We start from the raw sequence: 21,987 nt of genomic DNA, 5'->3' as shown, positions 1-21,987 counted from the left end.
ATGTCAAGAACTATGTAATGTTTTGAAGAACCAACAATAAAAATTAAAAAAAAAACAGACTAGGAAAGAGTGACCCATGGGAAGGGTACTTTAAAAGAAGAGATAGTCTACCTTCTTAAACAGAAGAGTTTAAGCCAAATGTGATCTTTGCTTAGTAAGGAATTAGCTATTATAAACTTTGAAATCAAAGTGCTGTTGGAATGGAGGAAACGATTCTCTATAGAGAATAAAATATAAGTGTATCAGGGAAGGCAAACATACCAAATAGCACACTTAACTTCTGTCTTTTTTGAAGGTTGCACGTTACCTGTTCAAAAGTTGTTGCAGCTTTTCTTCCTTGCTCTAGATCAACTGCAGCTGCCATAAGTAAACATGTTTTCTGTGCAATCAGAATTACTTGATCGGAAGGACAAAACTGGGACAGCTGATAAGAAATAATCAAAACATCAATGAATAGTGAGAATTCTGTCAGGTGAACACAAACAATCAGAATGAAAATCAGCAACATCCTCTCTGAATGAAGAAATTCAGCTGAAAAAGCACATGTCACCATAAAAATTATATAGACTATAACACTGATTTACAGTTTTAATTTTATATTACTTTCCATTGTTTTTTGCACCTTACTAGATAAAAAGCTTCATTTCTTCAGTTTTCTTATCTTTTCCAGTGACAAGTACTGTCATTTGCCCCTGTATTTCGATCTAGTGATTTACTTCTTGGTTTATACTGTAATTTCTAGGTGATTTTTTCCTCCTGGCAAATAGATTTCCCCTTTGTATTTAATAGAGCTGAAATTAGTACATATATTGTCATGGATAAAAGACACAATGTCAAATCTTGACAGGCATTAAACATAACCTCATCATTAAATCTTGCCCTCTAGTTTTAGGGAAAAAAAAAACCTCCCAGTTTTGTACAACAATAAGACTCTAAGCCACTTGGATTCTCACATGCCAGTCCTACAGTGCTATCACAAATGTCAAAACTAAAGCTGGTTTATTTGGCCTAATTTAATGCAACTCTACCTAAACTTGCAAAGACTATTAATCTCCCCAAACATTTAGTGATGCAACCATTAGCATCACTGAATTAAAAGAATTTCAAGACAACCAATTTCTTTAGGTCTCAGGCTACTGTTATGTTTTAAAAAAGCGGGGGAGGACTTGTGCTAGATTATCTCTGGTTCTTTTCAGCTCTAAAATTCTAAACATTTAATTAATCTTGACCTATCTGTGTATGAGGGATACTCTCTAACCCTTCCATCCAATACTTCATCCTATTTGTAGCATTTAAACTCTAACTTGGAGACTCAGGACTATTTTCAAACACTTATAATTGATTAACAAACTCATAAACCTTTACACACAGAACCTGCTCTAGGAAAAGTAATATAGAAAGTCCAGACTTCTTAATCTCCTTTTTCTGCCCAGGCTGTACCCAGATACATACTTTACATTCCTATAGACTTATTACCATAACCCCTTCTGAGTTGGTAAATCACAATGCTTGGAGTATTTCCCTCCAAAAGATAATATTGTTTAAAATACAGGACTCTGGGAGACTGAAATCTCTTCAAAGGAAAAAGAATAATTCTGTAATGGTAGAACTTTAGGTTCCATGATGGGTGTTTATCATATTCTGATACAGGGATAACTGTCCCACATTCTTACATTCTGCAGTGAAGGAAACTGATTCTCCTTGGGCCATTTTTGCTTAGACATGTACTAAATGTTCCAAGATGAAAAGGCAATTCTACTCTATACTTAGCTCTTCTTTTTTTTGCACCCGGGACTTAACTCAGGGATGCTTAACCACTGAGCTACATCGCCAGCCCTTTTTATACTTTATTTAGAGACAGGGTCTACTGAGTTGATTAGGGCCTTGCTAAATTGCTGAGGCTGGTTTATGAACTCATGATCCTCCTGTCTCAGCCTCCCAAGCTGCTGGGATTACAGGCATGAGCCACCATGCCCAGCTTATACTTAACTCTTAGTGGTCAGATCCTTCTTGTTGATATTTAGATTCTTTTTAGAACCTACTTACCTCATAAGAAAGCATGAAAAACTCTCTCATTGTTACTGGGTCTTTGTCAGATTGCACAGCCAAGTTCCAAGCTGAATGTTAACATGAAATAATATAAATATAAAAATATACTTTTTAGTATTCTGCTATCTACATCTTTAATATTAGTATATTACTAAGGGGTTTCACAGGGATTAAGAAATTAACTTTAGGTTTATAGAGAAAAAAAAATTTGGATGTAAATTTAGAGACTCCTATTACTTTTTTTCTTTCATTCTAGGCCAATGACCAATGAAGGTACTGTTGAATTTTTTAAAAAATTGGGGACATACAAAAGAATTCTTAGTTGACACAAATTCATCTAAAATATGAGAGTCACCAAGGAGATCACCAACTGGAATTGGTAAAAGGAAATTTCAGCAAAGAGCTGGATGTGGTGGCATGCACCTGTAGTCCCAGCACAGGGAGGGCTAAGACAGGAAGATCCTTTGAGCCCAGCAGCTCAAGAGGAACAACACAGTGAAATCTTGTTTCAAAAAATCATCAACAGAATAAAGTAGAAGTAATGGTTAAAGGATGACTACAGGAGAGATTCACATCTCCCAAACAGCCACGAAAGCCTCAATTAGACAATATTCAGCATGATCTTCACCTTGGAAAATTAAAATTAAAATTTAGTAAAAGAAGTAGGAAACACCTTTTCAAACTTTCAAAAGATCAAAGTCATTAAAACTTTGTATAGTTTAAATGTTGTTTGTTTTTATTCCATTATTTGCATAAATTTCTTAGAAGCAAGGTTGCTGATTTAGTCTTTCTCCTTAATTAGAGCCCCAGTAAATCCCACAAGACAGAAAAAGGTTCATGTAAAACCAGTCCACTTTGTGACAAAGAGATATTATGCAGTAACTGCCACCACAGGTTTTAAATAATTTGTATTAAATAAAACCTTCATAGAGCAAATAACACAACTCACAATTGTCCAGCATGAAGAATTTTCACAAAGTGAACATACCTATGTAACTTGTACTCATATCAAGAAAGATCATGATCATATCAGAAACTCACAAACTCCTTTCCCTTTCAAGCCCAACCTCCCTTCAAAGGTCACCACAATCTTGACTTCTGACATCACGAATTAGTTTTGAGCTGGGTGTGGTGGCATACACCTGTAATCCCAGCCACTGGGGAGGCTGAGGCAGGAGGATCTTAAATTTGATGCCAGCTTTGGCAGCATAGCAAGACCCTGTCTCAAAATAAAAAAGGGGGGATGAGTATAGTTCTGTGGTAGAGTGCCCCTGGGTTTAATCCAAGTACCACAAAATAAATAAATAGAATTTTGCCTATATTTTTCTTTTTGCCTATAAATAAACTGAATCATGCAATATTCGCTCTTTGATGTTTAGATCCTTTGGTTCAATGTTATTTTTGTGAAATTCATCTGTATTGTTGCATGGAGTTTATTTTTGGTAACTATATTTATTTTAAAAATGAGGCATTCTAGACCAAATTTAAGAGCATAGTTTTAGGGACTGGAAATTATAATTCATCTTTTTATTCTTATACCCTATCTATAGAAAAAAGGAAAAAAACCTGTTATTGAGTATCCTACAATGTGTCTGGTACATACACTGTTTCATACAAAACCATTAATGACCACATGACATATATATATATATATATATATATATATATATATATATATATATATATATATATTTACATTTTATCAATAATGAAACTGAGATTAAGCAAGTTATACCCATAGCTACAAATGACAGAGCCAGAATTTGAATTCACATCTAATTCTACCACCCCACAATGTTTCCCATAGTCATAGAATTTTCTTTTACCTATTTTTCGAAACCAATGAGCTTCATTAGCTCTGGAATCCAATGTCGAAGATTCTCCATCAAAAGCCTGGGCTAGTGTCAGGAGTGCTGCAATAAACAGGAAAATGTAACACTGAGGTCTTTTACCTTTTTCTCTTGCAAAGCAGTTAATCCTGCTTTAAAAACAGTCACACATGAGTTTGGATTTAGAAAGTTCTTTTTTGTATATGTGTGTGTGGGTGCATATCAAAAGTAATTAAAATGACAAAAAGCATTACCAAGCTCCAAGAAGCTGTTAACTCAAATTTTGGGGAACAAACACGTCTTTGGAGAGATTTATAATTTTAATTAGTGCAATCATTCACCACCTGAGGTAAAAATATATTATTTACATGTAGAGAAATAAAGATAGGAATAATAATTAAAAATACTGATATGGTACTTAGTATATGCAGGCCCTGGGTCACAATATTAGTTTTCTTCATTTTCTATGGAAATGGGTCTAAGAATAAAAAGATGAATTATAACTTAAGATTCACAAAATTATGCTCCTTAGCTTGGGCTAGAATGCCTAATTTTTCTTTAATCCCCAGAAGCAAACAATAACACCCCCCCTCCCCCCCAAAAAAAAAAGAAAAACAAAAACCTGAAATGGAGATTGAGAATTGGAAGAATATTGAAAGGCTGGCATAATATATACTTAGCTCCCACAGCAAGCACAGTATAGAACCTGAACATACCATTGTCACCAGAAAGCACTTTTAACTTACCCATGCTCTTCTGAGAAATAAGAAAGCCAATCAGGAAAACCTTCCTCTTTTGAAAAGGTTTGGCTTCTGAACCATTATGCAATGTTTACCATCCTGTTGACATGTATTTAAGGTATAAAACTGAACTACTGCAATTTTAGGAATACTATTTCTAAGATATGGACTTTTTCATGTGTCTTTGTACATTAAAAAAGAAATACATGGGCAGGAGACCTAAGAAAACCTGTTAAGCAAAAGGAAAACCACCTCAGAAAGCAGAGTTGGTAAAATGAAATATGATGTTGCTAGGAGATTAGCTTGAATGAAGTGATCAGGGAGGAATCAAGAGACATGGGGCTGGGGTTGTGGCTCAGCGGTAGAGCGCAAGTATGTGAAGGCCCTGGGTTCGATCCTCAGCACCACAAAAAATAAACAAAAGTTATTGTGTTCAACTACAAAAAAAATAAATATTAAAAAAATGTAGAAGACATGACACAGACTTGGGTAGATAGACAGTTTGAAAATAAGGGAGTAAATAATCTGAATTTGAGTCAAAGGGCACTGAAAGCCAGCAGAGTTCCAAGAATCCTTAAATGTCTTGATCCTTTGTTTACCTGTTTAATTCATAGGTTAGGATTAAGTGGCCATTAAGAGAAAGGAAGGAAGCAAGAAAAGAAGGAAGTGAGGGGAAATGTCTTTACAAGAAATTAGAATAAACACAAAGCTGAAATCACATTTGCAAATGAATGGTAGGAATGCCAAACTTTTCTCTGCTTGTAGATGAAGAAACCAAAATAGGCTCTTGTGGTAAACATTAATAAAGAGCAGGAGGCTTAACTCAAATATTAGGTTGAAGTCAGTGTGCTCAATGTGCTTAGAGAATTCAATAGAGGATAGAGGTAAAATGAAAGACTGAAAATAACCCAGGAGATATTTACCTGTATTCAAGCAAGCCAAAAGTCTACCCATTTCCTTCTTTCTAAAAAATAAAGAAAAAAGAGTTTTCAATTGTTCTTAACCTTTACTATAGAAAAGAACTAGAAACAGACACTATTTGTACCAGATAACTGGGCTAAAAAATACAAGTGCGCAGTTTGTTGTTCAAGGCTCTGGTCTATGATTTTGACACTCTTTTCCCCACTATAAGATGAGGTTATTTGGGGCTGGGGTTGTGGCTCAGTGGTAGAGTACTTGTCTAGCATGTGTGAGGAACTGGGTTTGATTCTCAGCACCGCATATAAATAAATGAATAAAATAAAGGTCCGTCAACATCTAAAAATAATTTTAAAAAAGATGAGGTTATTCATCCTGAGTGCCCTCATACTTTTTCTCTCTTCTGTACTTACTCTCAGCAAAGGATTTCAATGTCTGAGAATGGTTTTATGTTATAATATTGCAGGGTCATATAATTTAGGAGCAAATAATGATCTTTGTGTTTTATAAGCTTTTTTAAAAATAATAACTTTATTTATTTATATTTTTATGTGGTGCTGAGGATCGAACCCAGTGCCTCACATGTGCTAGGTAAGCATTCTACCACTGAGCTACAACTCCCAGACCTAAGCTTTTTTTAAAAAAAGTATTTTTTTAGTTGCAGTTAGACACTATATCTTTATTTATTTATTTATTTTTATGTGGTGCTGAGGATCGAACCCAGCGCCTTGTATGTGCTAGGCGAGTGCTCTACCACTGAGCTCCAGCCCCAGCCCCCAGACCTAAGCTTCTTTTAAAGGAGAAATTAGAACCATTAGAACCTTTGTTTTAAATAAAATTGTATAGAAGTCTAAAATATAAAAAAAGATAAGGCTGGGGGTATAGCTCAGTGGTTAAGCACTTGCCTAACATTCATCAGGCTCCAAGTTCAATCTCCAGCACTGAATAATAAATAAATACAAGAAAAGTAGAGCTGTTTTGGTTGAACCAGGGTTGGATGAAAACCCAGTACCCCACCTTCCTGGAAGTCCTTGTGGCAGTACCACACACAATTTTCAGGGCTCTAAAGATTACCATTAAAAAACACTTATCTACTACAGACCCTTCATTTTACCCATGAGGAAACAGACCAGGTGATGGGAATGATTTGTGCAAAGTGATGCGATTTGTGACAAAGTCAAGTTTACTAACCAGATCTCTTGATCCTCTGGCAAACTTCTCTAAGAGGTATATGATTTTTTTTACAGAGGACTTATGGTTTCCAGTTCTGTATGTGAGGAGATTGGAAGTTGCTACTCTTTCTTAAAACAAGCGAAATAGACTTTTTCTAACAAAAGCTGAACAAACTGAACAAACAACAACTAATCATGAATCCATAAGATCAGTGAGAAAAAGGGTGAACCACTGCCATAAAGATTAGAAAGAGAGAGACAAGTTAATACAGGGAGTCACAGCTTATTGGAGCAGAGACTCAAGAATGAAAACCACTGTGGGAAGCAAGTGCTGCAGTAATAAAACCTGAACCATAATTGACAAATAACTGGAGGCTTAGTCTGCACAAGTCTCAGAATTAAAAACTCCAGGGAAACTCAGTCATAAGGGGTCCACAGTTTTGTAAATTTTACCTCTAGTAGCTAAGCCAAGTTCTCAAAGTAGATGTTGGAGAAAAATCCCTTAAAGCTTTTGACAGGAGGAGAAAAGGGAATCATTTTGAAATGTTCCAAAGCATTTGTTCTTCTTAAGACCTACTCAAGGAAACCACTTAACCAGAACCTTACCTTATGGGGTATTATTAGAGCCTAACTGAGTTCAGGAAAGTGAAAGAGTCATACCCAGTCCTGTTTCACTAAAGGAGAAAAACCTGGGGAAGTTCTTGTGATGGATGTTCACAGTCCTATGGCACAGGCCACTAAAAGACTGAGGCCTAGTCATAGGACCACAGAACCCCCAACCCCCACACAAAGACATTTTACCACCAAAGTATTAAAGCCTATGAACAGCAGTTCCTTTTTGCTTGTTACATTATGTCTGGCTATCAAGAAAAAATAAACATCATAATAAATTACAAAAAACATGATTTGAAGAGACAGAGCAAGCATAAGAACCAGACATGGCAGGGATGTAGGGATTATCAGATGGGGAATTTAGAACAACTATGATTAATACTGTTAAGGGCTCTAATGGATAAAATAGACAGCATGCAAGAACAGATGGGGCAATATAAGCAGAGTGAAGGAAATCCTAAAGTAGAACCAAAAATAAATATTGGAGTTGCAAAACATTGTAACAGAAATGAGGAATGCCTGCAATAGGCTTGTTAGTAGACTGGACACATATAAAGAAAGAATTTCTGAGCTTGAGGATATACCAACAGAAATCTACAATACTGAAAAATAAAGAAAACAATGACTGAAAAAATAATAGAACAGAGTATCCAAGGACTGTGGGACAACTACAAAATACATAATATATGTATAATGGGAATGTCAGAAGAAGAAGAAGGAAATCAAAACAGAAAACCTATTTGAAATAACAATGGCTAAGAATTTCCCCCAAATTAATTTTCACACCAAACCACAGATCCAGGAAGTTCAGAGAACACCAAGCAGGATAAATGCCAAAAAATTACACCTAGGTATATCGTTTTCAAACCACAAGAAATAAAATGTACAGAAAAATCTTCAAATAAGTCAGAGGGGGAAAATCTTACCTATAGAAGAATAAAAACAAGAAGTCTGTCTGCTCAGAAATGGTATTAGTCTGCTTTGTATCACTATAATGAAATACCTGACATAGGCTACTTATAAAGAAAAAGAGTATTATTTAGTTCGCAGTTTGGGAGTCTTAAAGTCTAAGATCAAGTAGCCTCATTGCTTTGATCTCTGGTGGGGGCAGTAGATGGTGGCACATTATGTCAAGAATACATTTGTGGAAGAGTTTATATCACCAAAGAAGACAGAGAGAAAGTCAGACAGAGTGACTGGGGTCTCATAATCCCCTCTAAGGTTAAACCCTCAGTGACCCAAGGACCTTCCACTAGGTTCCATAGCATTTCCAATATTGCCACCCCACAGACCAAGCCTTCAATCACAAAAATACCTTGAGGGACACTCAACCTACCCGCAAACTGTGACAAAAACCATGAAAGAAAGAAGAGACAGGAATTAAATACTTAAAGTGTTGAGAGAAAAAATATTCACCAAGCTAGAATTATATACTTTGCAAAATTACCCTTCAAAAGTGAAGAAGAATAAAGGTTTTCTAAGACAAACAAAAACTGAGATGATGGTCATCTGTGATAAAACAGATGCTCATGAGATACTGAATTTGCTGGCATGTTGATCTTAGGACTTCCCAACCTTCAGAATTGTAGCAAATTTTTGTTGTTTAGAAGCCACCCAGTATTTGATATTTTTGTTATAACACTCCAAATGAACTAAGAAACTTAGCTATTGCAATTAGACAAGAATAGGGGAAAAGGACATTTGGAATAGAAAGAAATAAATGAAACAGTCCTTGTTCATCTATCCAGAAAATCCAAATGAACTGACAAATACAATCCTAGAACTAAGTGATTATAATAAGGTTGCAGAAAATAAGGTAACTGTACAGAAGTCAAGTGCTTTCCAATATATCAACAAGGAGCAAGGGGAATTTGAAATTAAAAACACAATACCATTTACATTCATATCTCCCAAAATGAAATACTTAGGTATAAATCTAACAAAATGTATATAAGGTCTACATGGCTTTTTGCCAGCACCAACTTTGGCTTCTGCAGTCCCCCCAATTTTCTTCATTCTGTTCTTGCATTTCTTTTGCTATTTTCTCAAGGTTTCTTCCTTCTTATTCAGGCCATATCTTACCAGTCTATATTTTGGCTCATTTATCTTTGCATAATCCAAGGAATCTCAAATCATGCCACAGTTGTCTAGACACTACCAAAATTCGTCCCGAATCCAAATACAAAGATAATATCTGGTGTGGTCTTGTGCATTTTGACTAATTTTTCCCAATTTTGTCTTAAGTGCATTGCCTTCACAAGGTGAAGGATATTAATGGCTATTTGTTTCCTCTGAAGTAGTCAGTTGGTCATGAAGTTTGTAGTCCAGATAGTTACTGTGTAATTCATGATGGTAGCCAATCTTCAAGAAGTCAGGTAGGAAAAGACACCAAGCTGATTCTTATTTATATGAGGCAAAAGACCCAGAATAACCAACATAATATTGAAGGAGAACAGTTAATGACTGATACTATTACTGACTTTGAAGCTTACCATAAAGCCATAGCAATTAGGACAGTATGGTATTGGTGAAATAAAAGACACATAGATCAATGAAATAGAGTACAGGGTCTAGAAGTAGACCCACATAAATATAGTCAACTAATCTTTGACAAAGTAGCAAAGATATTCCTTTCAGCAAATAGTGATGAAACAACTAGACATCCATGTGCAAAAAAAAAATTAATCTAGACACAGACCTTATACCCTTCAAAATATTTTCTAAAAATAAATATTAGACTTAAATGTAAAACACAAAAATATAAAACTTGTAGAAGATAACAAAAAAATCACAAATGACCTTGGGTATGGTTATTACTTTTTAGATACAACACAGTATATGTGATACATGAAAGAAAGAAATAATAAAGTAGATATCATTAAAGTTAACAAAAAATTTATCTGCAAAAGACAATGTCAAGAGAATGGGAAGCAAACCACAGATTGGGAGAAAATACGTGCAAAAGACACTTTTGATAAACAACTATCATCCTAAATATATGAAGAACTCCTAAAAATCAACAAAAAAGAAAACAGCCCAATTTAAAAATGAGCCAAAAGGGCCCATGGTCTTTATTCTAAACATTTAATAAGAATTGATATTAACTGACTGGGAAATGTCTACATTTCCTAGTACTGTAAAACTGAAACCTGTTGATGAAGTTCTCATGGAAGCTTCAGTTAGGATTATGAGGGTTGATGGGATTAAGGTAAAAGTCTGAAGGAGAACAGGTATATCTGGACATGCTTTACATGACATTTTATGTCTCTTTTACCTGATTGTAGTATAGGGATGAACACTGTTATCTGACTAGAGAATGTTCCTCTTACCCACTATTGTAAAACAGAAAGCATATAAGTCCACCCATAAGGTGATGCTAATTGGATATGCTGAATGGGCCATTTGAGGACATTTACTGACTTATTAAAAATTAACTGAAACTGGGCGGGGGTTGTGGCTCTGTGGTAGAGTGCTTGCTTAGCAAGTGTGAGGCACTGAGTTTGATCCTCAGAACCACATAAAAATAAACAAACAAAATAAAGGTATTATGTCCATCTACAACTAAAAAATATTTAAAAATTAACTGAAACTATCCCATGATTGAAGAACATACAGACATCTTGAAAACTGAAATATCCACAATGTCTTAGATAAAAAACACTCTAATGGGGATGGCATGCCCAGAAGAACTCCATAATAAAATGTCAGTGATTTTTACATGATCATGTTACCTGCAGAATGCAAGGAGGAGGTAGGTACTCAGAAGTTCTTTTTCCCCTAGGACTGACATTAGAATTGCACAAGGTGCTGTTGGAATCTACTATCACTTGGACAGTGTCCTATAAGCACCTCTCAACTAACCAACAAAAAGCTGCTTAGTTTATGGATGGCAGTTCCAGGGTAAATAAGCAACATCGTGTTTGGAAGGACAGTATTCTGATCAAACAAAGTAAAAATAAATCAGATTGGCAGATTGCATGCTGTTTTCCCAGTAGTGGTAGAAGAATTAAAGAGTGATAAAGAAAATCCTTATGTTTGGGTTCTGATCCATGGGCAGTGGCCAATGGCCTGGTCGTATGGTTAGACAGAAAGGCCATAGAAAATTGGCCTATTGAAAAGATGCCTTTGTGGGGCATAGCCCTAGGAAAATCACTATGGGAACCTGAGAAGTGAATTCAAGTTGGACATGTTGATCAGAAGAACCCCTCTAGGTTCAGAAGGCAATTGAAATCAACAAGTAGATATTCCTGTTTTCTCTCTAAGATTGTGGGGAAGGATGTTGGTATGAGTACAATTCTTCCTGAGTAGGCAAGATACTGGTATGAAGACCATATTTTTACCTTCTTTTCTTCTCCACATCACTTCAAATTTGTTGGCTCCCTGATGAAGTAGTTGCAGAACCATGGTTGCAACCATAAGTGCTAAAAACAGGAATGATTTCAAAGCAAGAAACTATATATGCATTTATTTTATTTTATTTTTTATTTTTGGTACCAGGGATTGAACCCAGGAGCACTTAATCACTAAGCCACATTCCCAACCTTTTTTTTGAAAAATATTTTATTTTGAGACAGGGTCTCACTAAGTTGCTTAGGGCCTCACTGAGTTGCTGAGGCTGGGTTTAAACTTGTGATTCGCCTGCCTCAGCCTCCTGAGCCGCTGGGATTACAGGTGTGTGCCACCGCACCCAGCTCTATTTATTTATTTTTTTTTATTTTTCTTTTTTTAGAGAATTTTTTAATATTTATTTTTTTAGTTTTCAGTGGACACAACATCTTTATTTTATTTTTATGTGGTGCTGAGGACCGAATCCAATGCCCTGGGCATGCCAGGCAAGTACGCTACTGCTTGAGCCACATCCTCAGCCCTTCATTTATTTTTTTAACTTTTTTTTTTTAAAGAGAGAGAGTGAGAGAGAATTTTTTTAATATTTATTTTTTTAGTTTTCGGCGGACACAACATCTTTGGTTGTATGTGGTGCTGAGGATTGAACCCGGGCCGCACACATGCCAGGCGAGCGTGCTACTGCTTGAGCCACATCTCCAGCCCTCTATTTATTTTTTGATGTGAGGAATTCCTGTGTTGCCCAGACTGGTTTTGAACTTGTGGACTCAAGCATTTCTCTTGCCTTAGGGTCCTGAGTGCTGAGATTACATACTTGCATCACCATGCTCAGCTACTATATATTTACATCTTTAAAACTGAATTCCCAAGAGCCTCATGGAGCAGACTGTGCCTTCATCCTATCTGGCAAAATGGGGTTAATGCAGCTGCACTGCCTAGTGATCAAGATGGACTACTAGTTCTCTATCTACATAACCCTACCCCATATAAATGGGAATGAACTGAGGGAGAGGCACTTGCTAGACTAGTATTGCTCTCTGCAATCTGGACCAGCACAGTGACTGAATCTAAAGTTCCTTCCAAATGTGGACATTTTGGTTAAAAATTGAGAAAAGAAGAATTAGTAGCTGAAAGTAAGGCATGGACAAATGGGCTATGTAATAAGTGAAATCTAGTATCACATCAACACTTCAGTATAGTCTCAGAGTAAGAGATGATACTGTCTCTTAGTTTAATTATACCAGACACCTGAAAAGACAAAGCCATATATCATATATTGCTAAAACCACTTCTGCTTTTGGAACACGACAAAATTGAATAGAAGCCTGGAAACATACTGTCCTTAACCTGGGAGATAATATTATATGATATAATGATGGACTGGAAAAAATTTTTAATGACTAAATGGGATGCTAGTAGTGTGCCAAGATTTTTTAACTATTATGTTCTTTTTGTTATAAGGGATCTATGGTTAAAGACCAGGAGACAGCTGTGGTATGATAAGTATTCTTGGTCTTTGTCCCTGATTCCTGACACAAAGATCCTAAAATTCTTGGAAAAAAAAGGAATAGACTAAAAACCTTAACAGAAACCTCACCAAAGAAAATATACATATGGCAAATAAGCATATGAAAAGATGTACCACATCAAATGTCAGGGAAAATGAAAAAATAAAACAGTGAGACATCACTATACACCTATTAGAATGACCCAAATCTAAAATTTTAACAACATCAAAAGCAGCTGAGAATATGAAACAACAGTAGCTCTCATTTATTGCATATGGGACTGCAAACTGGTACAGCCACTTTGGAAAACAGTTTAGCAGTTTGTTATAAAACTAAAAAGTTTTACCACATGGCCCAGAAGACACAATCCTTAACATTTACCCAAAGGAGCTGAAAAATTATGTCCACATAAAAATCTACACTTAGATGTTTATAGCAGATTTATTCATAATTGCTAAAAATTGGAGGCAACTAAGATGCCCTTCAATAGCTGAATGAATAAAAATGGTACATTAATACAATATAATGTTATTCATATTCAGTGCTGAAATGATGTACGGATATCAATCCCAAAAAGACAATGGAGGAATCTTAAATGCATATTACTCAATGAAAAAAGCCAACATGAAAAGGCTACATACTATATTATTCCAACTATATAACATTCTGGAAAAGATCAAATTATGGAGACAGTCAGGGGTTGATGGAGGAGGAACGAATAAATAGAGCACAGAGGATTTTTAGGAAAGTGAAAATGCTCTGTATGATACTGTAATGATGAAAACATGTCATAATACATTTGTCAAAACCCATAGAATATAGACTGTGAATTCTAATGTGAACTATATACTTTGGTGATTGTGATGTGTCAGTTCATGTTTGTGAGTTAGTAATGACTGTATTCCTCTGGTGGAGAATGTTAATAATGGGGGAGGTTAGGCATGGAGGGGGGGTTGGGGTACATGGGAATTTCTGCACTTTCCTCTCAATTTTGCTGTGAACCTGAACCTGCTCTTTGAAAAGTCTTAACTTTTTGGTGCATGTTGCAGGGGGATACTGGGGATTTTAGCCAGGGAGGCTTTACCACTGAGCTACATTCCCAGTCTATATATATATATATATATATATATATATATATATATGTTGTAGGTGGACACAATACCTTTATTTTATTTATTTTTATTATTTATTTGTATGTGGTGCTGAGGATCAAACCCAGGGCCTCACACATGCTAGGTGAGCGCTTTACCACTGAGCCACAATGTCAGCCCTCCCAGTCCGTTTTACTTTTTATCTTGAGACAGGGTCTCACTAAGTTGCTGAAGGCCTCACTAGTTTGCTGAGGCTGGCCTTAAACTTGTGCTCCTCCTGCCTTGGCTTCCTGAATCACTTTGACTATAGGTTGTACCACTGTGCCTGGTTAAAAAGTCTTAACATTTAAAAAATTAAATAAAATGAAAGTTTAACAGAATAAAAGCCCATTTAGCTAAAAAAAAAGAATATGGAAGTATTGGCAAAATTATCTAAAGAAGTTTACAGAATATATGGTATAGCATACCTGATCTTATCAGGAAGGGGTTTAATATTACTCAATAAACATTGTGCTTCAGGAAAAGTAGCAGCTTTCTCACTGATAAATCTTAAAAGTCTTACAAGTTTATATAGAGCAACTTCTCAAATAAATTTTATTAATTTGAATTTCAGCTGACTCTAAAGTTGACTTATTTACTATTTAATTCAGGGACTATATAAAAAATAATCTAGGAAGGGTCCATTAAAGCAAATAAATAATACAAATAAGAATAAAGACATGGACATGGAAAGGTATGTGTATTTATAAGACAAACATCTTTTAAGTAGTTTAGCACATAAATTGTTAGTACTTAGGTAGATGTTGCTAATTTAAACCTATAAGAATTTTAGAAGAGAAAATAACTTTTTAAATTATCCAGTTCAGCTTTTTAAATTTTGCAGATAAGGAAAATGTAGCTTAGAGAAGTTAAATAAGTTGCCATTGCTTAAGGTAAACAGAAGTCACTAAAAGAACTGAAACTAAAATTCAATTCTCCTAACTTTCTCATTGAATTGGGTGTTTTGAAAAAAAAAAATTTACAGGCTAGTGTAATTGTTGTTATATCAAATGCTAACTTCTACCTGAAACTGCTAGAAGATGTTCTCTATTACTACCTCTACTTGAAAATAATAAATTTTTAAATGTTCTATTTTAAAATATTTTATTATTTATATATTTAAATGTTCTATTATTTATAATTAATTCAAACAAGATCCCTTCCCTTACCCTTTACCTAAATAATACCAATGAATGAGGTTTGACTGCATGTCACAATTGCATGGAATGAGATTAAGGTGTTCTTAAGAACTGACTTTCAGTCAATTTAAATATTGAGTGGCAATTATGTGTCAGATGGTATCCTAGGTTCCAGAGATGCAAGGACAAATACATATAGTTTTATCCTTCAAGGAGCTCTTACAATCTAATAGTTTCAAAGTGTAATCGCCTTCTTTAATTTCCTTCTTTCAAAACAACCACCACAAAAATCCCAACAATTTTATTGCTGAAAATTTCAAAAATGTTCAAATGTGCAAAGACAAGTATAATAAATTTCCATGTACCTATCACTTAGCTTTATTAATTACTAACATACCATCCATCTTATCTCATTGTTATTGCCATCTATTTTTCTTCCTATGTTATTTTGAAGCAAATTTTAGACATCACATAATTTCATCTATATATATTTCAAGGATGCATCTCTAAGAGATAAGGGATTTTTTTTAAAAATATACATGCATAATCATTATATGCCTAAAAGTTAATAATTTCTTAATACCAAACATTTGGTCATTATGAAAATTTCCGAATGCCTTACCATCATTTTTTCTCTTTTCTCCATTTTTAGTGGTGCATTATAATTGTAAATAATGATGGGATTTGTTGTTACATATTTGTACATGCACACAATGTAACAATATAATTTGGCTAATATCACTCCAAGCACTTCCCCCCTCTCCCCATCTCCTACCTCCTAGTCTCTTTCCTCTATCATCTTTGTTTTTAAGATGTAATACCTTTCTAATTGATTCATACAGCCTGTGAAGAAATGGCAAAACTTATCATATGTGCTTGGGTAAAATCTGTAATATGATAAAACAAGTTGTACATCCAATGCCATCTCAGTTATATTTCCCAAAAAATTAATTCAAAAAATATACTGACACCAGTTGCAAATATAAAAAAATATGGTAGAGACTCATTATTACAAAGCTCTTGTCTGAGCAAATAATTCAGAGACGGGTGATAATTTATCTGGAAGTTATCCCTAATTCAAATCATGAATAGAATTTTCTTTCAAATCATTAGGAGATAATGAACTTTAGGCATGAAAAATTGGTGCCTAAATTCTTCCATGAATTGTTAAGTTTGGTGTCTTATACCATAGAAATTGTGAGTAGAAACATATTTGAATGCTTGTTGGCTGACCTGATAGAGAATCAGAATCAACAAGCTATTCAGGTTATTTGTTCTGCAGGAAAGTAAAAGAAATGTCTATATTTGAGTCTACTATTAAGAAAAAAGGAAACATGCAATATCATAATCAGATCATATATAACATTACTAAAGGTTTATTAAGTGCCTAGCACTGTTTTACATGTTAACTTATACCCTGGCTTCTCTTCAGATTATATAAATCTTTTGCCTTTTAAATGTGTTAATTCACTATTGAGTAACCACAGCAGCCCTGTGAGGTATATATTATTATTATTTCCATTTTATAGATGGAGAAACTGAAGCCAAGAAAAGTTAAGAAATTTTCCCAAGGTCCACATTTAATAAATAGCAGCACCAGGATATGAAACCAGGAAGACTAGCCCTGTATTAATCTTATCTACTACATTACATATCACTCAATGTAAGTTTTGTATTTAAAATTATTATAATATTTCTAATAGAATCCATCATTTCTATTGAAATAACTTACTTATTTTCAGAACCTGGAGTTTGATTAACTTGTGGAAGAACAAGACGAAACAGACATCTGCATAAAAAAGTAATAGAGAAAGTGATTCTTAGGAAACATGTTAAAGAATATATACCAAGTCATTAACCCTGATTACCCCAGGAGGCAGAATTGAGAAGACAGAGAGTAAGGGGGAGATTAAGCTTATTGTATTTAAAGATCTTTGATTTGTTTTAATGGTTGTAATGAAAATATAACAATTTTGTAATTTTGAAAGTGGAATTTAATAAGATAATTTTAAAATAAAAAATTTTGCTTATCAGAAGTTACTAAATGGTTCCAAGGTTTGTATCACTGTCCAACAACATCTGCTAGAACAGCAGGCATGGTGTACATGTCTTTATATTTTTCATCTTATAAAGGAACCTAAAACTGATCTTCAGGTTCTACATAAAAAATGTTCACTATTCTTTTAAGGGATCTGGAAGCACAATGACAAACTGACAAAACAGTTGTTTGTTTCAAACCTGAAAATGCTCTAAACAATACCACTGTCCTGAATGATTTTAGACATTTGCCTGACTGAAGGCATGCAAGTGTCTACAACTCCCCTTTTATTTCTGTGACTACATTTCCCTTTGGAAGTGTGGCCTGAAGTTGGCCAACAGAAAAACCATTCTAGGATCCTTCTGGTTTCCCATTTTTCACACTGGCATTTTCTCAGTCACATTAGTAGTTATCATGTCCCAACCCGCTCTTTTTTTCCCCTCACTATTGTATGTAAAAACTCCCTTTTGACAAACCATTTTCCTTCCTAGAAAAAGAGAAGAAGGAAGATAAAGTTCAGTTGTATTTGTTTGTGTTTTTTTTTTTTTTTACTTTGAGTACCTGGGTTAATAAATATAAGAGTTAGGCACTGAGTTCATCAGTACTACTTTGTCAGATTATAGATCAAGGGCAAAAGGAGCAAAATAAATCTTTTCCCCTCCATAGAATGGATTACTTACTTCAAAGCTGTAAGAACTTGTTGTGGGTCTTCTGAATGTTGAGCTAAATATTCCAGGGCCTTTCCTGCTGGAATGGCTTGTCCATTCTAAAAAGAACAGACATAATTTGTTAAATTACAAATCAAAGCAACAGAGAAAAACTGAAAGCATTTCCTCTAAGAAGAGGAACAAGGATGTCTACTCTCACCTCTTTTACTCAATATAGCTCTTGAAAAACTCTAGCCAGAGAAATAAGGTAAGAGAAAAAAATTAAAAAAGATACAAATAGGAAAAGAAGAGCTCAAATGATCTCTGTTTGTTGATGACATGATCCGATATTTAGAAGATCTCAAAAACTCTACCAGATGACTTCTGGAATTGATAAACAAATTTATCAATATATAAGATATAAGGGTATCAGATTAACATACACAAATTAATAGCTTTTCTATACTATGCTGAATGTTTTCTTTGATATAAAGGAGGCTGATTCACAGTGGGATAGGGAGAGGGAGCATGGAAGGAAGAAACAAACTCTAGTTAGGGCAGAGGGGTGGCAGGGGATGGGAGGGGGCATGGGGTTAGAAATGATGGTGGAATGTGATGGACGTTATTATCCAAAGTACATGTATGAAGACATGAATTGGTGTGAATATACTTTGTATTCAACCAGAGATTTGAAAAATTGTGATCTGTATGTGTAATAAGAATTGTAATGCATTCTGCTGTCATATAAAAATAAAAAAATTAATTAATTAATTTAATTTTTTTTTAAATTAGGAAAACCATGCCATTCACAATAACACACCAAAAAAAAAAAAAAAAGCCACTTTGGAATAAATCTAACCAAGGAGGAAAAAGACCCCTACAATGAAAATTATAGAACACTGAGGAAAGAAACTGAAGATTTTAGAAGATGGAAAGAACCTCCCATGCTCTTGGATAGGCAAAATTAGTATTGTCAAAGTGGTTATGCTACCAAGAGTGTTATACCAATGACATTCTTCTCAGAACTGGAAAAAAAAACAGTTCTAAAATTCATTTGAAGGAATAAGAGACCCAGAATAGCCAAAGCAATTCTAAACAAAGAAAGCAATGCCAGAGATATCACAATACCTAATTTAAAATTATATTATAGAGCTTTAGTAATAAAAACTGCCTGGTAGTGGCACCAAAGCAGAAATGAAGGCCAATGGAGCAGAATAAAAGACACAGAGACAAATCCATATAGATAGAGTCATCTGATACTCAACAAAGGTGCCAAAAAATATATATTGGAGAAAAGAGCCTTTAACCAATGGTGCTGGGAAAACTGGATATCCATATGTAAAAGAATGAAACTATATTCCTATCTTTCACCCTGCACAAAAGTCAACTCAAAGTGAATCAAAGACCTAAGAATTAGAGCAGTAAATCTACAACTTCTAGAAGAAAATATAGGCACAACACTTCACCATATTGGCACAGGCACTGACTTCCTTAACAAGTCTTCTAAAGAGCAAGAAATATAACCAAGAATCAATAAGTGGGACAGCATCAAATTAAATGCTTCTGCCAGCAAAGTAAATAATTAAGAGCGGGAAGAGGAAGCCTATAGAATGGGAAAAGATCTTTGCCACCTGCTCCTCAGACAGAGGATTAATCCAGAATATATAAAGAACTCAAAAGACTTAACCCCCAAAATAAGTAAATAAATAAATAAATAACTCAATTAATAAATGGGTAAAAGAAATAAACAGATACTTCTCAAAAGAAGAAATACAAATGGCCAACAGATATGTGAAAAAAAATTTCAACATCTCTAGCAATCAGGGAAATGTAAGTCAAAACTACATTGAGATTTCATCTCATTCTAAACAGAATGTCAATTATCAAAAATACAAATAATAACAAATACTGGCAAGCATATGGGGGAAAGATATACAGCGTTGATGGAACCACAAATTAGTAAAACTGCTCTGGAAAGCAGGGTGGAGACCCCTCAAAAAAATGAGGAATGGAACCACCATATGACCCAGCTATCCCACTCCATGGTATATAGCCGGAAGATCTAAAATCAGCCAAAAAATCTAAAATCAGATCTAAGATCACCAATATTTATAGTAGCATAATTCACAATAGCCAAGTTATGGAATTAGCCCAGATGTTCATTAACAGATAAATGGATTAAGAAAATATGGGATATATATGCAATAGAGTTTTAACCTCAGCCATAAATAAGAATGAAATTAAGGCATTTACTGGTAAATGAATGGAAGAGGAGGACATCATGTTAAGTGAAATAAGCCAGATCCAGAAAGTCAAGGGTCAAATGTTTTCTCTCATATTCAGAAGTCAAACCAAGATAAGGGAAAAAAGTTGGTGTGTGTGGGGGGGTTCCCATGAAAATAGAAGAGAGATCAGTGGAGCAGAGGATGGGGACTGAGAGAGAGGAAGGAGGGACAGGAAAAAGGAGGAATGGTGGGTATGAAACTGACCCAACTATCCTGTGTACATATATGAATATACCACAGTGAATTTCACCTTTGTGTATTATCTATAATACACTAATTGATTTAAAAAACTCTAAATGAATAGAAGAAAGAGTGGTAGAATAGAAGAAGGGAAATGGGTGAGGAAGGAGGGAAGAAAAATGGGAAGTACTAGGAACTGAATTGGAGCAAATTAATTCATGCTTGTATAAGTAGGTAAAAATGAACCCCAATATTTTGTATGAATATAATGCACTAATACATTTTTTAAAATACAATCAAGTTATCTGCATTATTGCCCATTAAGAGAAAGGGAAAACACATCTGAACCTGTTCATTTTGTGTTCTCAAAAGAGCTACGGCAAGAAGGTCATATGAAAATACACCTCACCGACAAAAACAATCGTTTCATATTAGCCCCAGAAAATCACAACTGTCTATCCACAAACACAGCCTTGCTAACACTACCTTGAATCCACTTGAACTACTCTTCTTGCTGTTTATCTCTTTTTATTAGGAGTAACCCAGACTGTCAGAGCACCTTCATTTTCAGCATGCTAATCCCTGAAAGGCTATATATATTTTCTTTTCTTTTTCTCATCTCCCCCCAACACCCCACACCTTCTAATATGCTCTCAGAAATTTAGTCTATTACCAGCAAAATCTCTTATAAAAGCAAACTCTTCTCTGAAAGTCCCCTCCACATTATTGCTATAATAGAAATCTAGGTTTCTACCAAAGAAGCTGCTTCTACTGGAACCCTATCAAATGGTGCCTGATTTTGCTCTCATTGTCCTTCTACCCCTAGGCCTGGAGATGGAGAGGTATCCTTCTCACTTTTTGTTATTATTTTGAAATCATTTTTTTCTTTCCTAAAACCCTGACTCTGAATTTCTTGTCACCAGACTATAGTACCCACTATCCCTCATTGTTACTGTGGTCCATCAGCTCCTAAGCTATTTCTTCTCATTTCTTGATGGCTTAACTATTGCAGAGTTATTTTCTACACAAACTACTGCTGTCTTATTTTTTGGCAACTTCAATACATGGACAGGCAATCCTCCTAATATCCTTAGTCTCTTAGCTCCCTCCATTCCACTCTGCCAATTACCTCAGTCATTCACTCCTACAGTCATTCCCTAGACCCTGTCATTACTAATAATTGCAGCCCTTTCATACTCTTAGGGCTGGGACTAGGGTGAGTCAGGTGAGGCAAGTGAGGCACCTAGGGTACAAAGTATAAGGAGGCACTCACTTTCGGTATAATACAAGTACCAAGCTCAGACTTGCTCACCCTGAGAGTGCCCTCTTAAGTTTCATGCCCTAAGTACCTCACTCCCTCGCCCTAGTCTTTCACTCCAGCTTTCAGCATCAGGTA

At 35.0% G+C, this 21,987-nt stretch overlaps 1 protein-coding gene and 1 pseudogene across 2 annotated transcripts in view; both read right to left on the bottom strand.

Annotated features, from left to right (window-relative positions):
- The window catches only part of Tex11 (testis expressed 11), a 285,555-nt gene that overhangs the window by 71,174 nt on the left and 192,394 nt on the right, over positions 1 to 21,987 (bottom strand). For both annotated transcript variants that reach the window (XM_077106381.1, XM_077106382.1), the window contains 6 exons: positions 18,160 to 18,245; positions 17,174 to 17,230; positions 5,542 to 5,582; positions 3,876 to 3,962; positions 2,047 to 2,117; positions 308 to 424 (listed from right to left, as the gene is read on the bottom strand). In XM_077106381.1, coding sequence (XP_076962496.1) covers positions 308 to 424; positions 2,047 to 2,117; positions 3,876 to 3,962; positions 5,542 to 5,582; positions 17,174 to 17,230; positions 18,160 to 18,245 — 459 coding nt within the window. The remainder of the gene's footprint in view (positions 1 to 307; positions 425 to 2,046; positions 2,118 to 3,875; positions 3,963 to 5,541; positions 5,583 to 17,173; positions 17,231 to 18,159; positions 18,246 to 21,987) is intronic.
- Positions 7,465 to 9,668, bottom strand: LOC143639314 (small ribosomal subunit protein eS24 pseudogene; annotated as a pseudogene).

This window comes from Callospermophilus lateralis, chromosome X (genome assembly GCF_048772815.1).
Source record: "Callospermophilus lateralis isolate mCalLat2 chromosome X, mCalLat2.hap1, whole genome shotgun sequence".
Classification (NCBI taxonomy): domain Eukaryota; kingdom Metazoa; phylum Chordata; class Mammalia; order Rodentia; family Sciuridae; genus Callospermophilus; species Callospermophilus lateralis.
Note: the sequence above shows the minus strand (reverse complement) of the source record. Positions and strands in the feature narration are given on the sequence as shown.